Source organism: Salvelinus alpinus, chromosome 6 (genome assembly GCF_045679555.1).
Source record: "Salvelinus alpinus chromosome 6, SLU_Salpinus.1, whole genome shotgun sequence".
NCBI classification, from domain to species: domain Eukaryota; kingdom Metazoa; phylum Chordata; class Actinopteri; order Salmoniformes; family Salmonidae; genus Salvelinus; species Salvelinus alpinus.
Genome location: NC_092091.1, coordinates 69,741,798 through 69,759,817, shown reverse-complemented (window position 1 = coordinate 69,759,817; position 18,020 = coordinate 69,741,798). Strand labels below are relative to the sequence as shown.

General features: G+C 44.8%; 1 protein-coding gene across 2 annotated transcripts in view; it reads left to right on the top strand.

Moving 5' to 3' along the window:
- The window catches only part of LOC139579215 (calcium uniporter protein, mitochondrial-like), a 31,190-nt gene that overhangs the window by 11,570 nt on the left and 1,600 nt on the right, over positions 1-18,020 (top strand). For both annotated transcript variants that reach the window (XM_071407664.1, XM_071407663.1), the window contains exons 2-6: positions 12,407-12,479; positions 12,777-12,947; positions 15,474-15,578; positions 16,297-16,463; positions 16,718-16,921. In XM_071407664.1, coding sequence (XP_071263765.1) covers positions 12,407-12,479; positions 12,777-12,947; positions 15,474-15,578; positions 16,297-16,463; positions 16,718-16,921 — 720 coding nt within the window. The remainder of the gene's footprint in view (positions 1-12,406; positions 12,480-12,776; positions 12,948-15,473; positions 15,579-16,296; positions 16,464-16,717; positions 16,922-18,020) is intronic.

Here is an 18,020-nt window from a genome sequence, read left to right as displayed (position 1 = left end):
GTCTTTCCAATCGTTGCTCACTCTCCTTCTCTCTCCATATTTCTGCTCCCTCTCTCTCTCCATGTTCTCACAGCTGCATTTCCAATTGTTGTCCCCTCCCCCCCTCTCTCTCCCCACTCTCTTTCGCTCTCCCTCCCTCTTTTTCTCTCTAAGAGAACGTTGTCGAAAGGAAAGCGAGAAGATAAATGCCTTGACGCAAATCACTTTCATGGTACAGTGCAGCCTGAGCTCATGACAGCAGCCGGTAATTTGGTTTCTCCATCCCTCTGTTTTTCATCCCTGGCTCCTAGAACTGTTTATTACATGGGAACCATTCAGAAGGTCAAATAGGGGCTGCTTGTATTTGTCCTGTTTCACACGTGCAAATGTCTAACCTGTACAGTGTAATGAAATTAAAATGTTTTTTGTAAAAGTGCAGTATGCGCCATGTAAAAAAGCTAACGTTTAAGTTCCTTGCTTAGAACATATGAAAGCTGGTGGTTCAATATTCTCAGTTCTACACTATTCCCAGTAAAGAAATATTAGGTTGCAGTTATTATAGGTGTCACAATTCCAATGGTGAAATGAAGGAGTCAGGTGCAGAGAGCAGGGTAGTTCCGAGCAAGTGGATATTTATTATTTCAACCAGAAATAATCTATGAGACGGCTACGCCACACAACAAAGGGCACGTCAAAAAATACAGTCCAACATAAATTAGGACAGAATCCACTAATTAAATCACCACCACAAAAACAGAATAACAAGCCCGCACAAAAGTCGGCGGGCCAACTGGGTTTAAATAACACACTAACCCTAAACACAAAACAGGTGTAACCAATTAGACAAACCTAAATGAAAACAGAAAAGGGGATCGGTGGTAGCTAGTAGGCCGGAGACGCCGAGCGCCGCCCGAACGGGAAGAGGCACCATCCTCGGCGGGATTCGTAACAATAGGAATTATGACGCGTCGACTATTTCTCTCTGTACAGTTTGTATTTCATATACCTTTGTCTATTGGATGTTCTAATATTGGATGTTCTAATAGGCACTTTAGTATTGCTGGCCTAATCTCAGGAGTTGATAGGCTTGAAGTCATAAACAGCGCTGTGATCAAGCATTACTAAGAGCTGCTGGCAAACGCAGTAAAGTTTGAATGAACGCTTACGAGCCTGCTGCTGCCTACCACCGCTCAGTCAGACTGCTCTATCAAATCATACTTAATTATAATATAATAAACACAGAAATACGAGCCTTTGGTCATTAATATGGTCAAATCCGGAAACTATCATTTCGGAAAAACAAAATGTTTATTCTTTCATTGAAATACGGAACCATTCCGTATTTTATCAAACAGGTGGCAACCCTAAGTCTAAATATTGCTGTTACATTGCACAACCTTCAATATTATGTCATAATTATGTACAATTCTGGCAAATTAGTTCGCAACGAGCCTGCCGGCCCAAACTGTTGCATATACCCTGACTCTGCATGCAATGAACGCAAGAGAAGTGACACAAATTCCCTAGTTAATATTGCCTGCTAACATGAATTTATTTTAACTAAATATGCAGGTTTAAAAAATATATACTTCTGTGTATTGATTTTAAGAAAGGCAAAAGATGTTTATGGTTAGGACCATTCGTGCAACGATTGTGCTTTTTTCACGAATGTGCTTTTGTTAAATCATCACCCGTTTGGCGAAGTAGGCTGTGATTCGATGATAAATTAACAGGCACCGCATTGATTATATGCAACGCAGGACATGCTAGTTAACCTAGTAATATCATCAACTATGTGTAGTTATGTGAAGATTGATTGTTTTTTATAAGATAAGCTAGCAACTTACCGTGGCTCCTTACTGCACTCGCGTAACAGGTAGTCAGCCTGCCGCGCAGTTTCCTCGTGGAATGCAATGTAATCGGCCATAATCGGCGTCCAAAAATGCCGATTACCAATTGTTATGAAAACTTGAAATCGGCCCTAATTAATCGGCCATGCCAATTAATCGGTCAACCTCTACTTGATATTGGTGGGAACTGAAACACGCTGTCGATCCAGACCATCCCAAACATGCTCAATGGGTGACATGTCTGGTGAGTACCCAGGCCATGGAAGAACTGGGACATTTTCAGCTTTCAAGATTTGTGTACAGATCCTTGCGTGCCGTGTATTATCCTGCTGAAACATGAGGTGATGGGAGCGGATGAATGGGACGACAATGGGCCTTATCTCTGCGTTCAAATTGCTTATCCCTGCCCAGACCAGAACCCCATCGCCACCATTGGGGCACTCTATTCACAACGTTGACATCAGCAAACCGCTCGCCCACCCCACGCCTTACACATGAGGCTCCCGAGTGGCACAGCGGTGTAAGGCACTGCATCTCCGTGCAAGAGGCATCACTACAGTCCCTGGTTCAAATCCAGGCTGAATCACATCCGGCTGTGATTGGGAGTCCCATCGGGCGGCGCAATTGGCCCAGCATTGTCTGGGTTTGGCAGGGGTAGGCTGTCATTGTAAATAAGATTTTAATTTCTTAACTGACTTACCTAATTAAATGAAGTTTTTTTTATTTTTTATAACACGTAGTCTGCGGTTGTGAGGCCGGTTGGACGTACTGCCAAATTCTCTAAAATGACATTAGAGGTGGCTTATGGTAGAGAAATGAACATTGAATTCTCTGGCAACAACTCTGGTAGACATTCCTGCAGTCAGCATGCCAATTGCTGCTGTACTGAACCTCAACTTGAGACGTCTGTGGCATTGTGTTGTGTGACAAAACTGCACATTTATTATCCTCAGCACAAGGAGCTGCTTATTCAGCTTCTTCATATGCCACACCTGTCAGGTGGATGGATTATCTTGGCAAAGGAGAACTGCTCACTAACAGAGAAGTAAACACATTTGCTCACAATTTGAGACAAACTTTTCTATGATGCACATAGCAACATGGTCTAGAAAAAGGCGGCAATTAAACAGCGCACTCTGAACCGGGAACAGCAACCCCTGTCTAACGGGGGAGAAAGCGCATTTGTTATAAAATTCTATTATTTTTATTTGTGTTGCACAATTGTTCTTAATATAACCATATACAATTTCAGTAGCACGTCTTAGTGATGGACTGCCTTCCCCACGGCCTCCACAATGGATCAGTCCACTCAGATAGGCGCCAATCATATTTTTTGTTGTTGTGTGTTACTAATCTACTAAAGAAATCTTGTTCGACCAACAGCCTATCGACCAGTCATCTAAATGGGTTCAGCCCTAGAACTAGCAACCTTTTGGTTACTGGCCCAACGCTCTAACCGCTAGGCTACCTGCTGCCAGATAGTCTTTTTTTCCCGGGCCATGTCCAGCTGCATGGATAACTCCTCCTCTTCTGGTCAGTCAGCCAGGGCTGGGTGGACCCAGACTGGCCACGCCATTGGTTGGTGCTAAATTCCAGTACAGATCGCCCCATAGCCCCTCGTACTGTACCACCTAGACACTCTTGTAAATGAGAGAGGATTTGTCAGAGCTGGGTGGGTGTGAGGTGGACCCAGACTGGCCACACTATTGGTCTGTTGGTGCTGAATTCCAACTCAAACACAAAGCCCCTAGTCCTTAGACACTCCTGGAGATGAGAAAGGATTTGATAGGTTTAAGCCAAATGCAATTGCTCAACCATTCCTTCTGATAGGTTGGTATGTTGCTTGCACCCATCAGAGACGTTCAGATCTACAGGAGTGCCTATTGGGGGAAAGTGGCAAAGGGACCATTCAGCATGAGATGGTGTTGGAACCCTGGGTCGTGGTATAGTGGGTGGTGGGTACTGAAACAGGGCCCCCATGAGGGGCCATAGCTCAGCCTGTGACAGGAGCCATAATAACTGGGTCTGGTCCTGCCATTTTGCCTGCCTGTTTGCCTGCCTGCCTGCCGGTTTGCCTGCCTTCCTGCCTGCCTAGGTGCTGGGCTCTAGGCGGCCGGCCACTAGAGAAATTAACCAGCCAGCCTGTGACTGTCACCAATCAATCACCATGATGTCCCCTGATGAACACTACTGGCTATGGCTGCTCCACCTTACTAAGGAGGAAAGGACAGTTTATCACCAAGCTGCAGCTGTACTGACCCTCTGAAAAGCAACTATATTTCTGGTCTGGACTCCAAACTGATAGTGGTGAAACAGAGCATATCACTTTGAACTCCTGGTTGACCGTATACAGGTGAAGGAGGAGAGGACAGTTAATCATGATGCCACTGTGCTGTGTCTGACTCTGAGAACAAACCACTCAAAATGAATATAGTTCCTCTGGGGTGGAATCTGTTCCATCATGCAGTCTATTGTTTTGAGATATGGAAAATGACATTTGGAGATAAGAAATGAGAGATGAAGGAAGAGAAGTTGAGAAATATCAGCTGTAGCTACTAGCCTCTGTTCCTTGAAGGAGTCACAAAATGTGTGAATGTCACCGGCGGGCCGGGGCGTTGTGGCTGCAGCAGTTACCTCAACACCGTGCATACTGATTGGATGAGGGCGGCAGGGGGGGGGGGGGGATTTGTGTGTTTTGATTTCACAGGCAGCGAGATGCGGGGAAGAGTGCACGTCTAATTGAACGCCGCTGGTGATGCTGATGGAGTCGTCCCTCTTGTTTGAATTGCACTTGACTCGACCCGTGTCTGGCTGAGGGCTAAATGAGTAGCTCATCTAAACCCCCAGGTGCTTGGCTGGGAAGTAGGAAACGTGCAGGATTATTCATCCTATAGCTCTTAGTGAAGGCCGATACGTTGTCACCCAACTGATATATGAAGGGAATACTGTATTACGGTATTCATTCTATAGCTCTGAGTGTGTTCCTGTTCCACCATGACAGTCATCTCCCATTGTATGTTTTGTATGATGGGAACGGTGCAACACGGCATTGAACCCGACTGCTTACAGATTTCCAGGTGTTGAATTAGCTGTCGTCAGCGGTATGTCCCGATGCACGGCGCATCTTCACCCCAGAGATAGATGACCTCGGCCTCTGAGTTTGACGCTCGGCTCCTTAGCCGTGCAATTTTCATATCCATAAAACGCACTCACAACAGACAAACGCACACATGCATACACACAAGCGTAGACAAACAAATGTGCTGACACACACACACACACCACGGTCACACACGCGCGCACACACAAACACACAAACAAACGTCAAAGTGCTCAAATGCCTCTCCAGTCCCCGTCACCACAAAAAGCATTTCACTAATGAGAACGATAAAAGGGAGGGAATATTTTGCCTCTGAATTGCGGCTGTGGCCACTGGTGCTTGACTGAATGCACAATGTGACCGTTTGAGTATTTTTAGAACACAATGCCCGCACTGGAGTAAATAATGTGTGCATTTACATATATTCCAACAGATCACAATAGTGCCTCATTTATCATAACCATTACAGATAACAAATCCTAATTGCTAAATTGCCCCATATACTGAATATTCAGTCATTTAAAAAAAAACAAGTGCCATTTAAGATTAATTTATTGAATCTGTAATATCAACTGGTTATATTATATCGTGGAACACAGTGGCCTGGAACACAGTGGAGCTTGTAGACACCTATGGCTGTGCAATGGCAGAGCCTTGTTTTGTTAATTTAGCAGACAAGACGCCCTTATTTCTTGAGCCCTTACCACAGTCAAGACACAACTATTTTATAGTAAAAAAAGACATTATGAATAAAACAACAGAATAAAATGGAACATAATATTTTTCCAAATAACAATAGTTGCCAGTGTGAATGATACACATCTCGTGCCTGGTACAGTTATTCTCTGTGATCATTTAAAACGGGGCTCAATTTGGACAGTTGAAATCTGTCTTTTTCATATACAGATTATTATTTTTTTTTACCCCCTTTTTCTCCCCAATTTCGTGGTATCCAATTGTTAGTAGTTACTGTCTTGTGTCATCGCTACAACTCCCATACGGGCTCGGGAGAGACGAAGGTCGAAAGCCATGCGTCCTCCGAAACACAACCCAACCAAGCCGCACTGCTTCTTAACACAGCACATCCAACCCGGAAGCCAGCCGCACCAAACCTAGCGACCTGGTCAGCGTGCACTGCGCCCGGCCCGCCACAGGAGTCGCTAGTGCGCGATGAGACAAGGATATCCCTACCAGCCAAACCCTCCCTAACCCAGACGACGCTGGGCCAATTGTGCATCGCCCCATGGATCTCCCGGTCGCGGCCGGCTGCGACAGAACCTGGGCTCGAATTTAGTTTATTCTGCCTGCTTCTTTGGGATGTTCAAAATGGATGAACAATTCCACATTGAACACTGCATGGTGATGAGTTATGGCCACGACTGTCACGTTCCTGACCTGTTTTCCTTTGTTTTGTATTTATTTTAGTTGGTCAGGGCGTGAGTTGGGTGGGTTGTCTATGGTTGATTTTCTATGTTGGGATTTTGTGTTCGGCCTGGTATGATTCTCAATCAGAGACAGCTGTCAATCGTTGTCCCTGATTGAGAATCATACTTAGGCAGCCAGGGTTTCACTTGTGTTTTGTGGGTGTTTGTTCCTGTGGAGGTTTTGTTGCCACACAGGACGGTTTCGGTTTTGTCACGTTGGTTGTTTTTGTATTTTGAAGTGTTTTGTTGACTTTCATTAAAAGAATGAACACTAACCACTCTGCGTTTTGGTCCACACCTTCTGTCAGCGAGGACAGCCATAACAACGACATCTGTTTGGAGAGTAAGTATACGCTTACCCGGTGTAGGGTGCAGTTTTTTCGGAATGGGACGTTAATGGGACGTCACCTAATTATCCCCAGTTTACAATTGGCTCATTCATCCCCACTCCTCTCCCCTGTAACTATTCCCCAGGTCGTTGCTGTAAATGAGAAAGTGTTCTCAGTCAACTTACCTGGTAAAATAAGGGTTAAATAAAGAATGATTCTGAAGAAAATATGCTCTTTGTCTTTATCAAACAGTTTTTGCATATTTTCAGTGTGGAACTATGTTTAGGGGGTTTATAGCTCAGGCCAGGGATAGGGATGGGCAACTGGCAGCCCATTTTATATCTACCTTTTTACATTTTGGAACTCAGTTGGGGTCTCAACTTACTGTTGAGAGTCAGAATAGTAGAATACAGAAGGTGCATTTTGAAATTTGGATGTGCATCAGCTGTCACTTAATTAGTCCATGTCAGCTGTATTTGTTTATAATTTTTTAAAGATTGGTAAATTAGTCTAGTGGCCAGCTATCTAAACTTGTAGTAAGCAAGGTGGAATAACCGACCGGGGGAGCCCGTTTGATCATCAGTTGTCATATTAAAAACGGCAAGCATTTGCTTCCACCCTATGGCAGAATGTGTAGAATTGCAGGAAAGTAGTTATAAAATTGCTAGCTCTTCTGTTCAAGTACTCAATTACACATGCCCATCCCTAGACGCAAGATGATGAGTTTCAACTAACAGCCAGTAGAGTTCCTACTGAAACCATTGTTTACTGATTGATTCCAATTATTAAATTGGATTACATTACCGATTACAATTTTGGACAGTTAACTAGTAGGGCCGGGACAATACCAGTATCGCGATACTCGTTAGTATCACGGCAAGGAAACCGAACACAAAGTGGATTTAACTTATTTAGGAAAAGAGCCCTAATGTTGGAAAGAAACATCACTATGTTGTCATCCAGAGTCACATTTATTTATTTTACACCAAGCAATAGCACACACCATTTTACATGCAGCAGGTTTTTAAAGGACCTTTGCGATATTGGTATCTTCCCGAGCCCTGGTAACTATAGCGGGTTACATTAAGAAAGTAACCTACCCTGCTTATTGCTGGAGCCTGCCCCATCTCTCGTCTCTTATCAGTGTTTCCTGTCTTCTTACTCTTAACCACTGATGTGTAAGTCTATAGATCTCCCATCCAGTGGTGATTTTAGCATGTAAATCTTGGTGGGGCAAAAAAATGTAGAGTGGGATGCTCCCAGCAAAGCCACTTCACAACACTAAACAATACATTCATTACACTATAACGGTGACCAACAGTGCCCACAAACTGTTAGGGAATACATCAAGCTATCCCAACAGCAGTCCCAACATCTTACCACTGCTACACCTGGCTATCAGCGGAGCCTTGTCTGGCAGCGAAACAGTTCATTCAGCCTCATTTACTGCCTTTAAAAAAACAAAACATAGCTTGTATGGCTGACTTGCTTAAACAAATGTGGTTTCTAATGACAATTGAGATGTACAAACTATGGCATAAGGGAACAATGAGCGGATAAGAGGCCATCTGTAATTTCGATTAAGACATTAATGAGCGAGCTACGACGGACGTAGTCAATACAACTATTTGTTTACCACTTTTGAAATGTACAGCGAGAGAATTCAGAACATGGACTGTTCTTACAGTGTTCTCCCTGTACACCAAGTCAGAACCGTAGGATAAATAAAGGGGCATATAAGCAGAAAATGAAAGCTCTTAGAATATTCGATGATTACATTTCTCTAAAACAGGTTATAGGCTATATGTGCACCACCAAGTCTGAACAGTAGATGAAATTAATAGGGGTAAAAATACCAAATTATTAGGGTGAGGTACATGGGCTATTAACAGATTACTAAACAACATACACTTAGTATTACTTTCTTAGCTACAGTATACTTATCTCCCTGGAATATTACATCATTTATGCAGCAGCATACAATACATTTTTGGACTCACCTTCTTGTGCTCACTTGAACAGGAAGGCACCGCAGTGGTCCTCCGCTGCGTCGTTGCTCTTCAGGTCGTAGCTCTAGAAAGAGGCCAGGTTTACAATTCCGAGTTGGATGATCGTTGAAAATGTATTTTCCCAGTCGAAGCTCATTTATTCACGACTTCCCAGTTGTCTTGAACTCACTGAAGTCAAGTTTTCGCAGTTCCGAGTTAAGTTGTTTTGAGTGCAACACAAATCATGCTTCATTGACAGCATGGCCAATGTTGAATGTTTATCATTTTAAACTTGGAAAAGAGCCCCTTAATCCCAGAACTTGGACCACACAGTCATTCCACTGATTAGCAGGCTAGTGTTTGCTTTGCAATGCTTGCAGTTAGCCACTGATTCCTTCCAAACCACTCATTGTTGAATTTGCGATTTCCAACTTGTTGTGTTTATGGCCAATGAGCACCGATACGTTTTTATCTATAATTTCTCTTCATTATTTATTTTCTTATGATAAGATTTTAAAAGGAATGGCCAGTAGACTTGATTCATGATGATGACTGCTAGCTAAGATTTTGAAAGTATGATGTTGACATGATCAGTCCAATCAAAGCTACTGTACATATAACATGATTTGATGTCATTGTATCTGTAGCAAATGACCTTGAGCCTTCTTGGATGGGCACTTCTAATGTAACTCTATGGCCGCACCCAAGGGGCTTGAATTTTCTAGCTCTACCCTTGGACTTGGTGGTGACGTAGTGACCCCATGAGTGACAGAACACTGAGCCAATCACGGCGCAACGCTCTGTATTTTCTGCTCGCTTGCCCCACCACCACAGAAAGCACTGAGCAAGGCTGAAATACCTGCATTGTGGCGCTGCATTACTCAAGAAAACAAAAAAGAGAGCACATCATTAATTCAACAGTTATGACCTAAAACCCTGATTCACGTCTCACATTTAACACGACCATGTATCTTTACTCACTGTGGTTGTGCGTGTGAGCATGTGTTTCATAGTGGCAGAATGCATGCCTAAGGCATCACAAGACTTATTGGGAGTTGTGTTGGTATAATTGTAGCACTATACAAAATCTCTTTACACACACAGTGACAGAATACTCAGCCAATCACGGTGGAATGCTTCGTATTTTCTGCTGGCTTGCCCCACCACCACAGAAAGCGCTGAGCAAGGCTGAAATCAAATCAAAGTTTATTTGTCACATGCGCCGAATACAACAGGTGTAGACCTTACAGTGAACACAATGCAAATAGTCCGGGTAGCCATTTGATTACCTGTTCAGAAGTCTTATGACTTGGGGGTAAAAACTGTTGAGAAGCCTTTGTGGAGCTGCATTACTCAAGAAAACAAAAAAGAGACCATGTTTGTATGTAGTCTTTATTAACTCAATGATGATATGTGTATATATATATATATCATCATTGAGTTAATAAAGACTACGTACAAACATTGTGTGTGTGCGCACAGTTGAATAATAACAGTTGAATAGAAAAGGAGTCTGGGTGGTTGAATGAATCGGTGAGTCTCTGTCCCAGCGGCAGTGACATCCAGGGACCTGACAGCCTGGAATATAATATACATTGTTTGCAAACTGATATGAAACATGTATTAATGCCAAAATAACATGCAAAACAGGCAAGCCCACCCCAAAAAACTATTTTTTTGCTAAATTGTGGGTCTCAAAACAGGTGGGTCTCTAATGACGGGTCACCACTGCTCCCATCCCTCTGACCGTATCCCCTGTCCTTTGTGTGGTGTCTCCTGTAGCTATAGCCGTGTACGGATGGCTCCAGCACTCCGCTTCTTTAACTTGATATTGATTGGCTGACAGCCCAGGCTACAGACTGGAAGGTCGAAGAGGAGTGGCTGTCAGATACGCACTCACACCCACTCTGTCAGGTGGCTGTCAGGTCCCTGGATGTCACTGCCGCTGGGACAGAGACTCACAGATTCATTCAACCACCCAGACTCCTTTTCTATTCAACTGTTATTCTACAGGAGAAGGAATCCATTTTGAAGAAATCTATTTTTTCACTCTTAAGCTCCTAATACTGACCTTTACTTGGGGTCAGAAAGTAGTCTACATTTAGTTGAGTAGATATTGACATTTGATCACTTTAAAGTCACGATGTCACAGTAGGCTTCTAATGCCATCAGAAAGGAATGCTTTATATTTTCAATAGTCTTTTGGCATTTGATCACTTTAAAGTCACTCACTGCAGCCACACGCTTTATAGTCTTCCAATACAAGGGGCCTGACTTGGTGTTGCTGGCCAGAAGCTGCTGTAGTGTTCACTAGGCATCGTTGGCAAACCCTCCAAGTCCTCTTCTTACCGGGTGGAGTCATTTCCATTTTAATGGTGTGGATGGGGGTAATGTTCTGTAGCAAGCACATCATTAATTCAACAGTTATGACCTAAAACCCTGATTTATTTCTCACATTTAACACGACCGTGTATCTTTACCCACTGTGGTTGTGCGTGTGAGCATGTGTTTAATAGTGGCAGAATGCATGCATAAGGCATCACAAGACTTATTGGGAATTGTGTTGGTATAATTGTAGCACTATTCAAAATCTCTTTACACACACACATACATATGATATATATACACACACACACACACACACACATTTTCACAGCTATTACTCTACGTTCTTATCTTACCAGCTCCTTTCATTACTTCCAGGGGCAGTGCCAGCAACGTATTCCCAACCATTAAACCTAATACCCCAAATCATTGTATTACTCAGCACGGGATTAGAAGGGGATCAATCTGATGTTGATATGGAAACCTAGAGGCTTTCAGCACCATTTTCTGTCTATTTTCAGGTATTCAAGCATCAGCATTCAGTCTGGTTTAGCCAGGCTAAGTCTCTGTGGCTTCATGTCATGTGGAGATTGGTGAGAGCCAGCCTTTACCTCAGTGAAATTGGATAGGGATGGTGGGAGGGATATGATTGTGAATATTAACACGGAATGGTTTTCCATCTTCCATCCAGGCCTAGAAGGTATTGAATACAAATGGAGAAATGTTGCATCAGCAGAAACGTTGACATGGTGTAGTCAGCAGAACAAATCTGTCGGCTGTAAGGTATATCTGGGGTTCACGGGGGGTGATGTAGCAAGATAGGCTGCGGTAATATAATGATGATACAGTTTCTTGGAAATTAGATTCTGGAAATATGTCCTTATCTCAATGTTTATATCACACAGTATCTCAGTAAAATGACTATTGCAATGACTGGCTACATTTAAAATGATAATCAAGACATGCCCTGGCAAAACAAAGATGTCACGTAGAATAGAAGCTGGTCGTTTTCTGACTCTCATTTTTATCATGTAGAACTTCAAATGTTTGTCTTTCTGTCTTTGGCAGCGTGATCGTTTGCCAAGGGAGGGATTCTGTTGATACTGATGATTTTGAGCTGATAAGCCACTAAGACAGTCTGTTTTTAGTTGCTTTGCCGCCCATGTATGGGACAATCCGCAGAGTTCCTTGTAACAGTATGTTCTGGTGCCTCTCGGGCTGTTCATAATGTTGATTGGAGACCTATTTGCTGATTTTAATGTTATTTGTGTTTCTTAAATGTACAGTATTTGTATTTTGTAAATTGTGTACGCATGGTTCCTTCTGAAAGAGACCTTGGTCTGAATGGGACTCCCTGTTTAAAATAAAGGTCAAATAAATCCCTTCTGTAATGTGCTCTCTCTCATTTCAGATCCATCCCAGACAGCCACAGTGGCGATGTCCTCCCCAAGTGGTCTTCTGCAGTACTGTAGCACCCTCTAGTGGTACGATACTGGCATTACAGTGCACCTTTCTACAATGAATGTATTACTCTGGCTGCCTTGACTTTACACACAGTGCAGTTCTTTATTCTAAAGTGCCAGCCTATGATGAATGGCTTTAGAATTGTAATCTTTGGTAGACTGTTCATATCACTATGAATAAACGCAGAGACAATCCATATATTGTTGGATGCAATGAGCTCAGTTATTTCAAACGGTGAGAATGAGCTGCACTGTATTTTAAACACAAGGTCATTAACTGCCCATTTTCCCCGGTGTTTTTCTCTGTCTGCGGTCTAGATGTGGTGTTGCAGTATAAACATGGACGTCCGGTGCTGGCTGTGCCACTACCCTCCAGGCAGGAGAGCTGTCTGTTCTTCCTCAGGCCCATGTTAATGACAGTAGGAGACCTCATCCACGACCTGCAGAGAGAAGACCCAGGAGTCACCTCTGCCTCTGTGCTCACCAAGGGTAGGACACACACACAAATATGTTGTACACGCACACACACAAATATGTTGTACACACACACACACATGTTGTACACACACACAAATGCAAACATTTTCCCGTATTCATAAAGCATTTTAGAGTAGGAGCAGTTCTGCCTTTTAGATAATAATGAATATGATTTAATGGACAGGGCAGAACTGATCCTAGATCAGCACGCCTATTCTGAGATACTTTATGAATATGGGCCACTGTCTGTCATGTACACAGACACTATATCCATCTATTATCCTCCTGTCCTCTACAGATGGTGCGCGGGTAGCTAACACCACCTCTATAGACACTATATCCATCTATTATCCTCCTGTCTCCTACAGATGGTGCGCGGGTAGCTAACACCACCTCTATAGACACTATATCCATCTATTATCCTCCTGTCTCCTACAGATGGTGCGCGGGTAGCTAACACCACCTCTATAGACACTATATCCATCTATTATCCTCCTGTCTCCTACAGATGGTGCGCGGGTAGCTAACACCACCTCTATAGACACTATATCCATCTATTATCCTCCTGTCCTCTACAGATGGTGCACGGGTAGCTAACACCACCTCTATAGACACTATATCCATCTATTATCCTCCTGTCTCCTACAGATGGTGCGCGGGTAGCTAACACCACCTCTATAGACACTATATCCATCTATTATCCTCCCGTCTCCTACAGATGGTGCACGGGTAGCTAACACCACCTCTATAGACACTATATCCATCTATTATCCTCCTGTCTCCTACAGATGGTGCGCGGGTAGCTAACACCACCTCTATAGACACTATATCCATCTATTATCCTCCTGTCTCCTACAGATGGTGCACGGGTAGCTAACACCACCTCTATAGACACTATATCCATCTATTATCCTCCTGTCTCCTACAGATGGTGCACTGGTAGCTAACACCACCTCTATAGACACTATATCCATCTATTATCCTCCTGTCCCCTACAGATGGTGCGCGGGTAGCTAACACCACCTCTATAGACACTATATCCATCTATTATCCTCCTGTCCCCTACAGATGGTGCACGGGTAGCTAACACCACCTCTATAGACACTATATCCATCTATTATCCTCCTGTCTCCTACAGATGGTGCACGGGTAGCTAACACCACCTCTATAGACACTATATCCATCTATTATCCTCCTGTCCCCTACAGATGGTGCACGGGTAGCTAACACCACCTCTATAGACACTATATCCATCTATTATCCTCCTGTCTCCTACAGATGGTGCACTGGTAGCTAACACCACCTCTATAGACACTATATCCATCTATTATCCTCCTGTCTCCTACAGATGGTGCACGGGTAGCTAACACCACCTCTATAGACACTATATCCATCTATTATCCTCCTGTCTCCTACAGATGGTGCACGGGTAGCTAACACCACCTCTATAGACACTATATCCATCTATTATCCTCCTGTCCCCTACAGATGGTGCGCGGGTAGCTAACACCACCTCTATAGACACTATATCCATCTATTATCCTCCTGTCCCCTACAGATGGTGCACGGGTAGCTAACACCACCTCTATAGACACTATATCCATCTATTATCCTCCTGTCCCCTACAGATGGTGCGCGGGTAGCTAACACCACCTCTATAGACACTATATCCATCTATTATCCTCCTGTCTCCTACAGATGGTGCGCGGGTAGCTAACACCACCTCTATAGACACTATATCCATCTATTATCCTCCTGTCTCCTACAGATGGTGCGCGGGTAGCTAACACCACCTCTATAGACACTATATCCATCTATTATCCTCCTGTCTCCTACAGATGGTGTGCGGGTAGCTAACACCACCTCTATAGACACTATATCCATCTATTATCCTCCTGTCTCCTACAGATGGTGCGCGGGTAGCTAACACCACCTCTATAGACACTATATCCATCTATTATCCTCCTGTCTCCTACAGATGGTGCACTGGTAGCTAACACCACCTCTATAGACACTATATCCATCTATTATCCTCCTGTCTCCTACAGATGGTGCACGGGTAGCTAACACCACCTCTATAGACACTATATCCATCTATTATCCTCCTGTCTCCTACAGATGGTGCGCGGGTAGCTAACACCACCTCTATAGACACTATATCCATCTACTATCCTCCTGTCTCCTACAGATGGTGCGCGGGTAGCTAACACCACCTCTATAGACACTATATCCATCTATTATCCTCCTGTCTCCTACAGATGGTGCACGGGTAGCTAACACCACCTCTATAGACACTATATCCATCTATTATCCTCCTGTCTGCTACAGATGGTGCGCGGGTAGCTAACACCACCTCTATAGACACTATATCCATCTATTATCCTCCTGTCTCCTACAGATGGTGCGCGGGTAGCTAACACCACCTCTATAGACACTATATCCATCTATTATCCTCCTGTCTCCTACAGATGGTGCACGGGTAGCTAACACCACCTCTATAGACACTATATCCATCTATTATCCTCCTGTCTCCTACAGATGGTGCACGGGTAGCTAACACCACCTCTATAGACAATCTCCTGGACAAAGACTTCCAGCTCCTCATCAATGATGCTGTATACAACATCCACTCCCCTGAAAGAGGTAAAACAACTCTTTCCCAAAACATAGGAAGTTTAAACAGTTTAAGAGATGATGATATAATAATAAATGCCATTTAGCAGCCACTTTAATTCTGAAACGACTTAGTCGTGCATGTTTACATTTTAAGTATGGTTGGTCCCGAGAATCGAACCCACTATCCTGGCGTAGCAGGCAACATGCTCTACCAACTGAGCTACAGAGGACCACAGTCACACAGCTACAGAGGACCACAGTCACACAGCTACAGAGGACCACAGTCACACAGCTACAGAGGACCACAGTCACACAGCTACAGAGGACCACAGTCACACAGCTACAGAGGACCACAGTCACACAGCTACAGAGGACCACAGTCACACAGCTACAGAGGACCACAGTCACACAGCTACAGAGGACCACAGTCACACAGCTACAGAGGACCACAGTCACACAGCTACAGAGGACCACAGTCACACAGCTACAGAGGACCACAGTCACACAGCTACAGAGGATGATGATGAGATATCAATGGATCTTTATCAGTAATTCTAAAAAGAAACATCATTAGTCACTTGAGTATCAGCATGATCCTCCTCCTCCTCATCCTCCTCATCGTCATTATCAACCTCCAGTGTGGTGGGGTGGAATTGGTGGAATAGTGATGCATGTTCCCAAAGTGTAATAATGAGATCCCAGAGTGACTGTGTTGTAATGAATTCCACCCATGTTGTGTGTCCAGAGGCGTCCAGTGTGTCCAGTGAGCATGTGGTGGACGTGGAGGACATGAAGCACATGGTGCAGCTGCTCCACACGGCCCTCCACCTGCCTGACCACCACCTGCTGAAGGAGAGGCAGCTGCTGGAGAGACTGGATGGACTCAAACAGGACCTCTCACCTCTGGAACAGGTGCTGGAGGGGTGCACGTCTGACTCTGTTTCTCTCTTGTTCTTTCCTTCTGTCTGTCAGCATCTCCTCTCTTTACTTCTCTCTCGCGTCTCTTGTCTCATCTCTCTCGTCTCTGTGTGACTCCTACTACCTATCCCTTTGGTCGACAACCATAAAGCTGTCGCGGTAAACCTTCAAAGATAAGATTGCATGAGTGTGAGAGTTTGTTTTAGCTATCACTAGTAACCTCTGTCACCCGACGATTCCCTGTACAGGTGAAGGCACAGCTAGAGCGCAGTGCCGAGTTCCACTCCTCCAGGACTCTGTGGACAGGTGTGGCCGTGCTGTCTGTGCAGGGCGGGGCCTTGGCCTGGCTCACCTGGTGGGTGTACTCCTGGGACGTCATGGAGCCCGTCACCTACTTCCTCACCTACTGCACCAGCATCGGAGTCTTCGCCTACTATGTCCTCACCAAGCAGGTACAGTACAGGAGCCTAGCCCTGATATGTCCTCACCAAGCAGGTACAGTACAGGACTCTAACCCTGCTATGTCCTCACCAAGCAGGTACAGTACAGGACTCTAACCCTGCTATGTCCTCAACAAGCAGGTACAGTACAGGACTCTAACCCTGCTATGTCCTCAACAAGCAGGTACAGTACAGGACTCTAACCCTGCTATGTCCTCAACAAGCAGGTACAGTACAGGAGCTCTAACCCTGCTATGTCCTCACCAAGCAGGTACAGTACAGGAGCCTAGCCCTGATATGTCCTCACCAAGCAGGTACAGTACAGGAGCCTAACCCTGCTATGTCCTCACCAAGCAGGTACAGTACAGGAGCCTAACCCTGCTATGTCCTCACCAAGCAGGTACAGTACAGGAGCCTAACCCTGCTATGTCCTCACCAAGCAGGTACAGTACAGGAGCCTAACCCTGCTATGTCCTCACCAAGCAGGTACAGTACAGGAGCCTAGCCCTGCTATGTCCTCACCAAGCAGGTACAGTACAGGAGCCTAGCCCTGATATGTCCTCACCAAGCAGGTACAGTACAGGACTCTAACCCTGCTATGTCCTCACCAAGCAGGTACAGTACAGGGCTCTAACCCTGCTATGTCCTCACCAAGCAGGTACAGTACAGGGCTCTAACCCTGCTATGTCCTCACCAAGCAGGTACAGTACAGGACTCTAACCCTGCTATGTCCTCACCAAGCAGGTACAGTACAGGAGCCTAACCCTGCTATGTCCTCACCAAGCAGGTACAGTACAGGAGCCTAGCCCTGCTATGTCCTCACCAAGCAGGTACAGTACAGGAGCCTAGCCCTGCTATGTCCTCACCAAGCAGGTACAGTACAGGAGCCTAACCCTGCTATGTCCTCACCAAGCAGGTACAGTACAGGAGCCTAACCCTGCTATGTCCTCACCAAGCAGGTACAGTACAGGAGCCTAGCCCTGCTATGTCCTCACCAAGCAGGTACAGTACAGGAGCCTAGCCCTGATATGTCCTCACCAAGCAGGTACAGTACAGGAGCCTAACCCTGCTATGTCCTCACCAAGCAGGTACAGTACAGGAGCCTAACCCT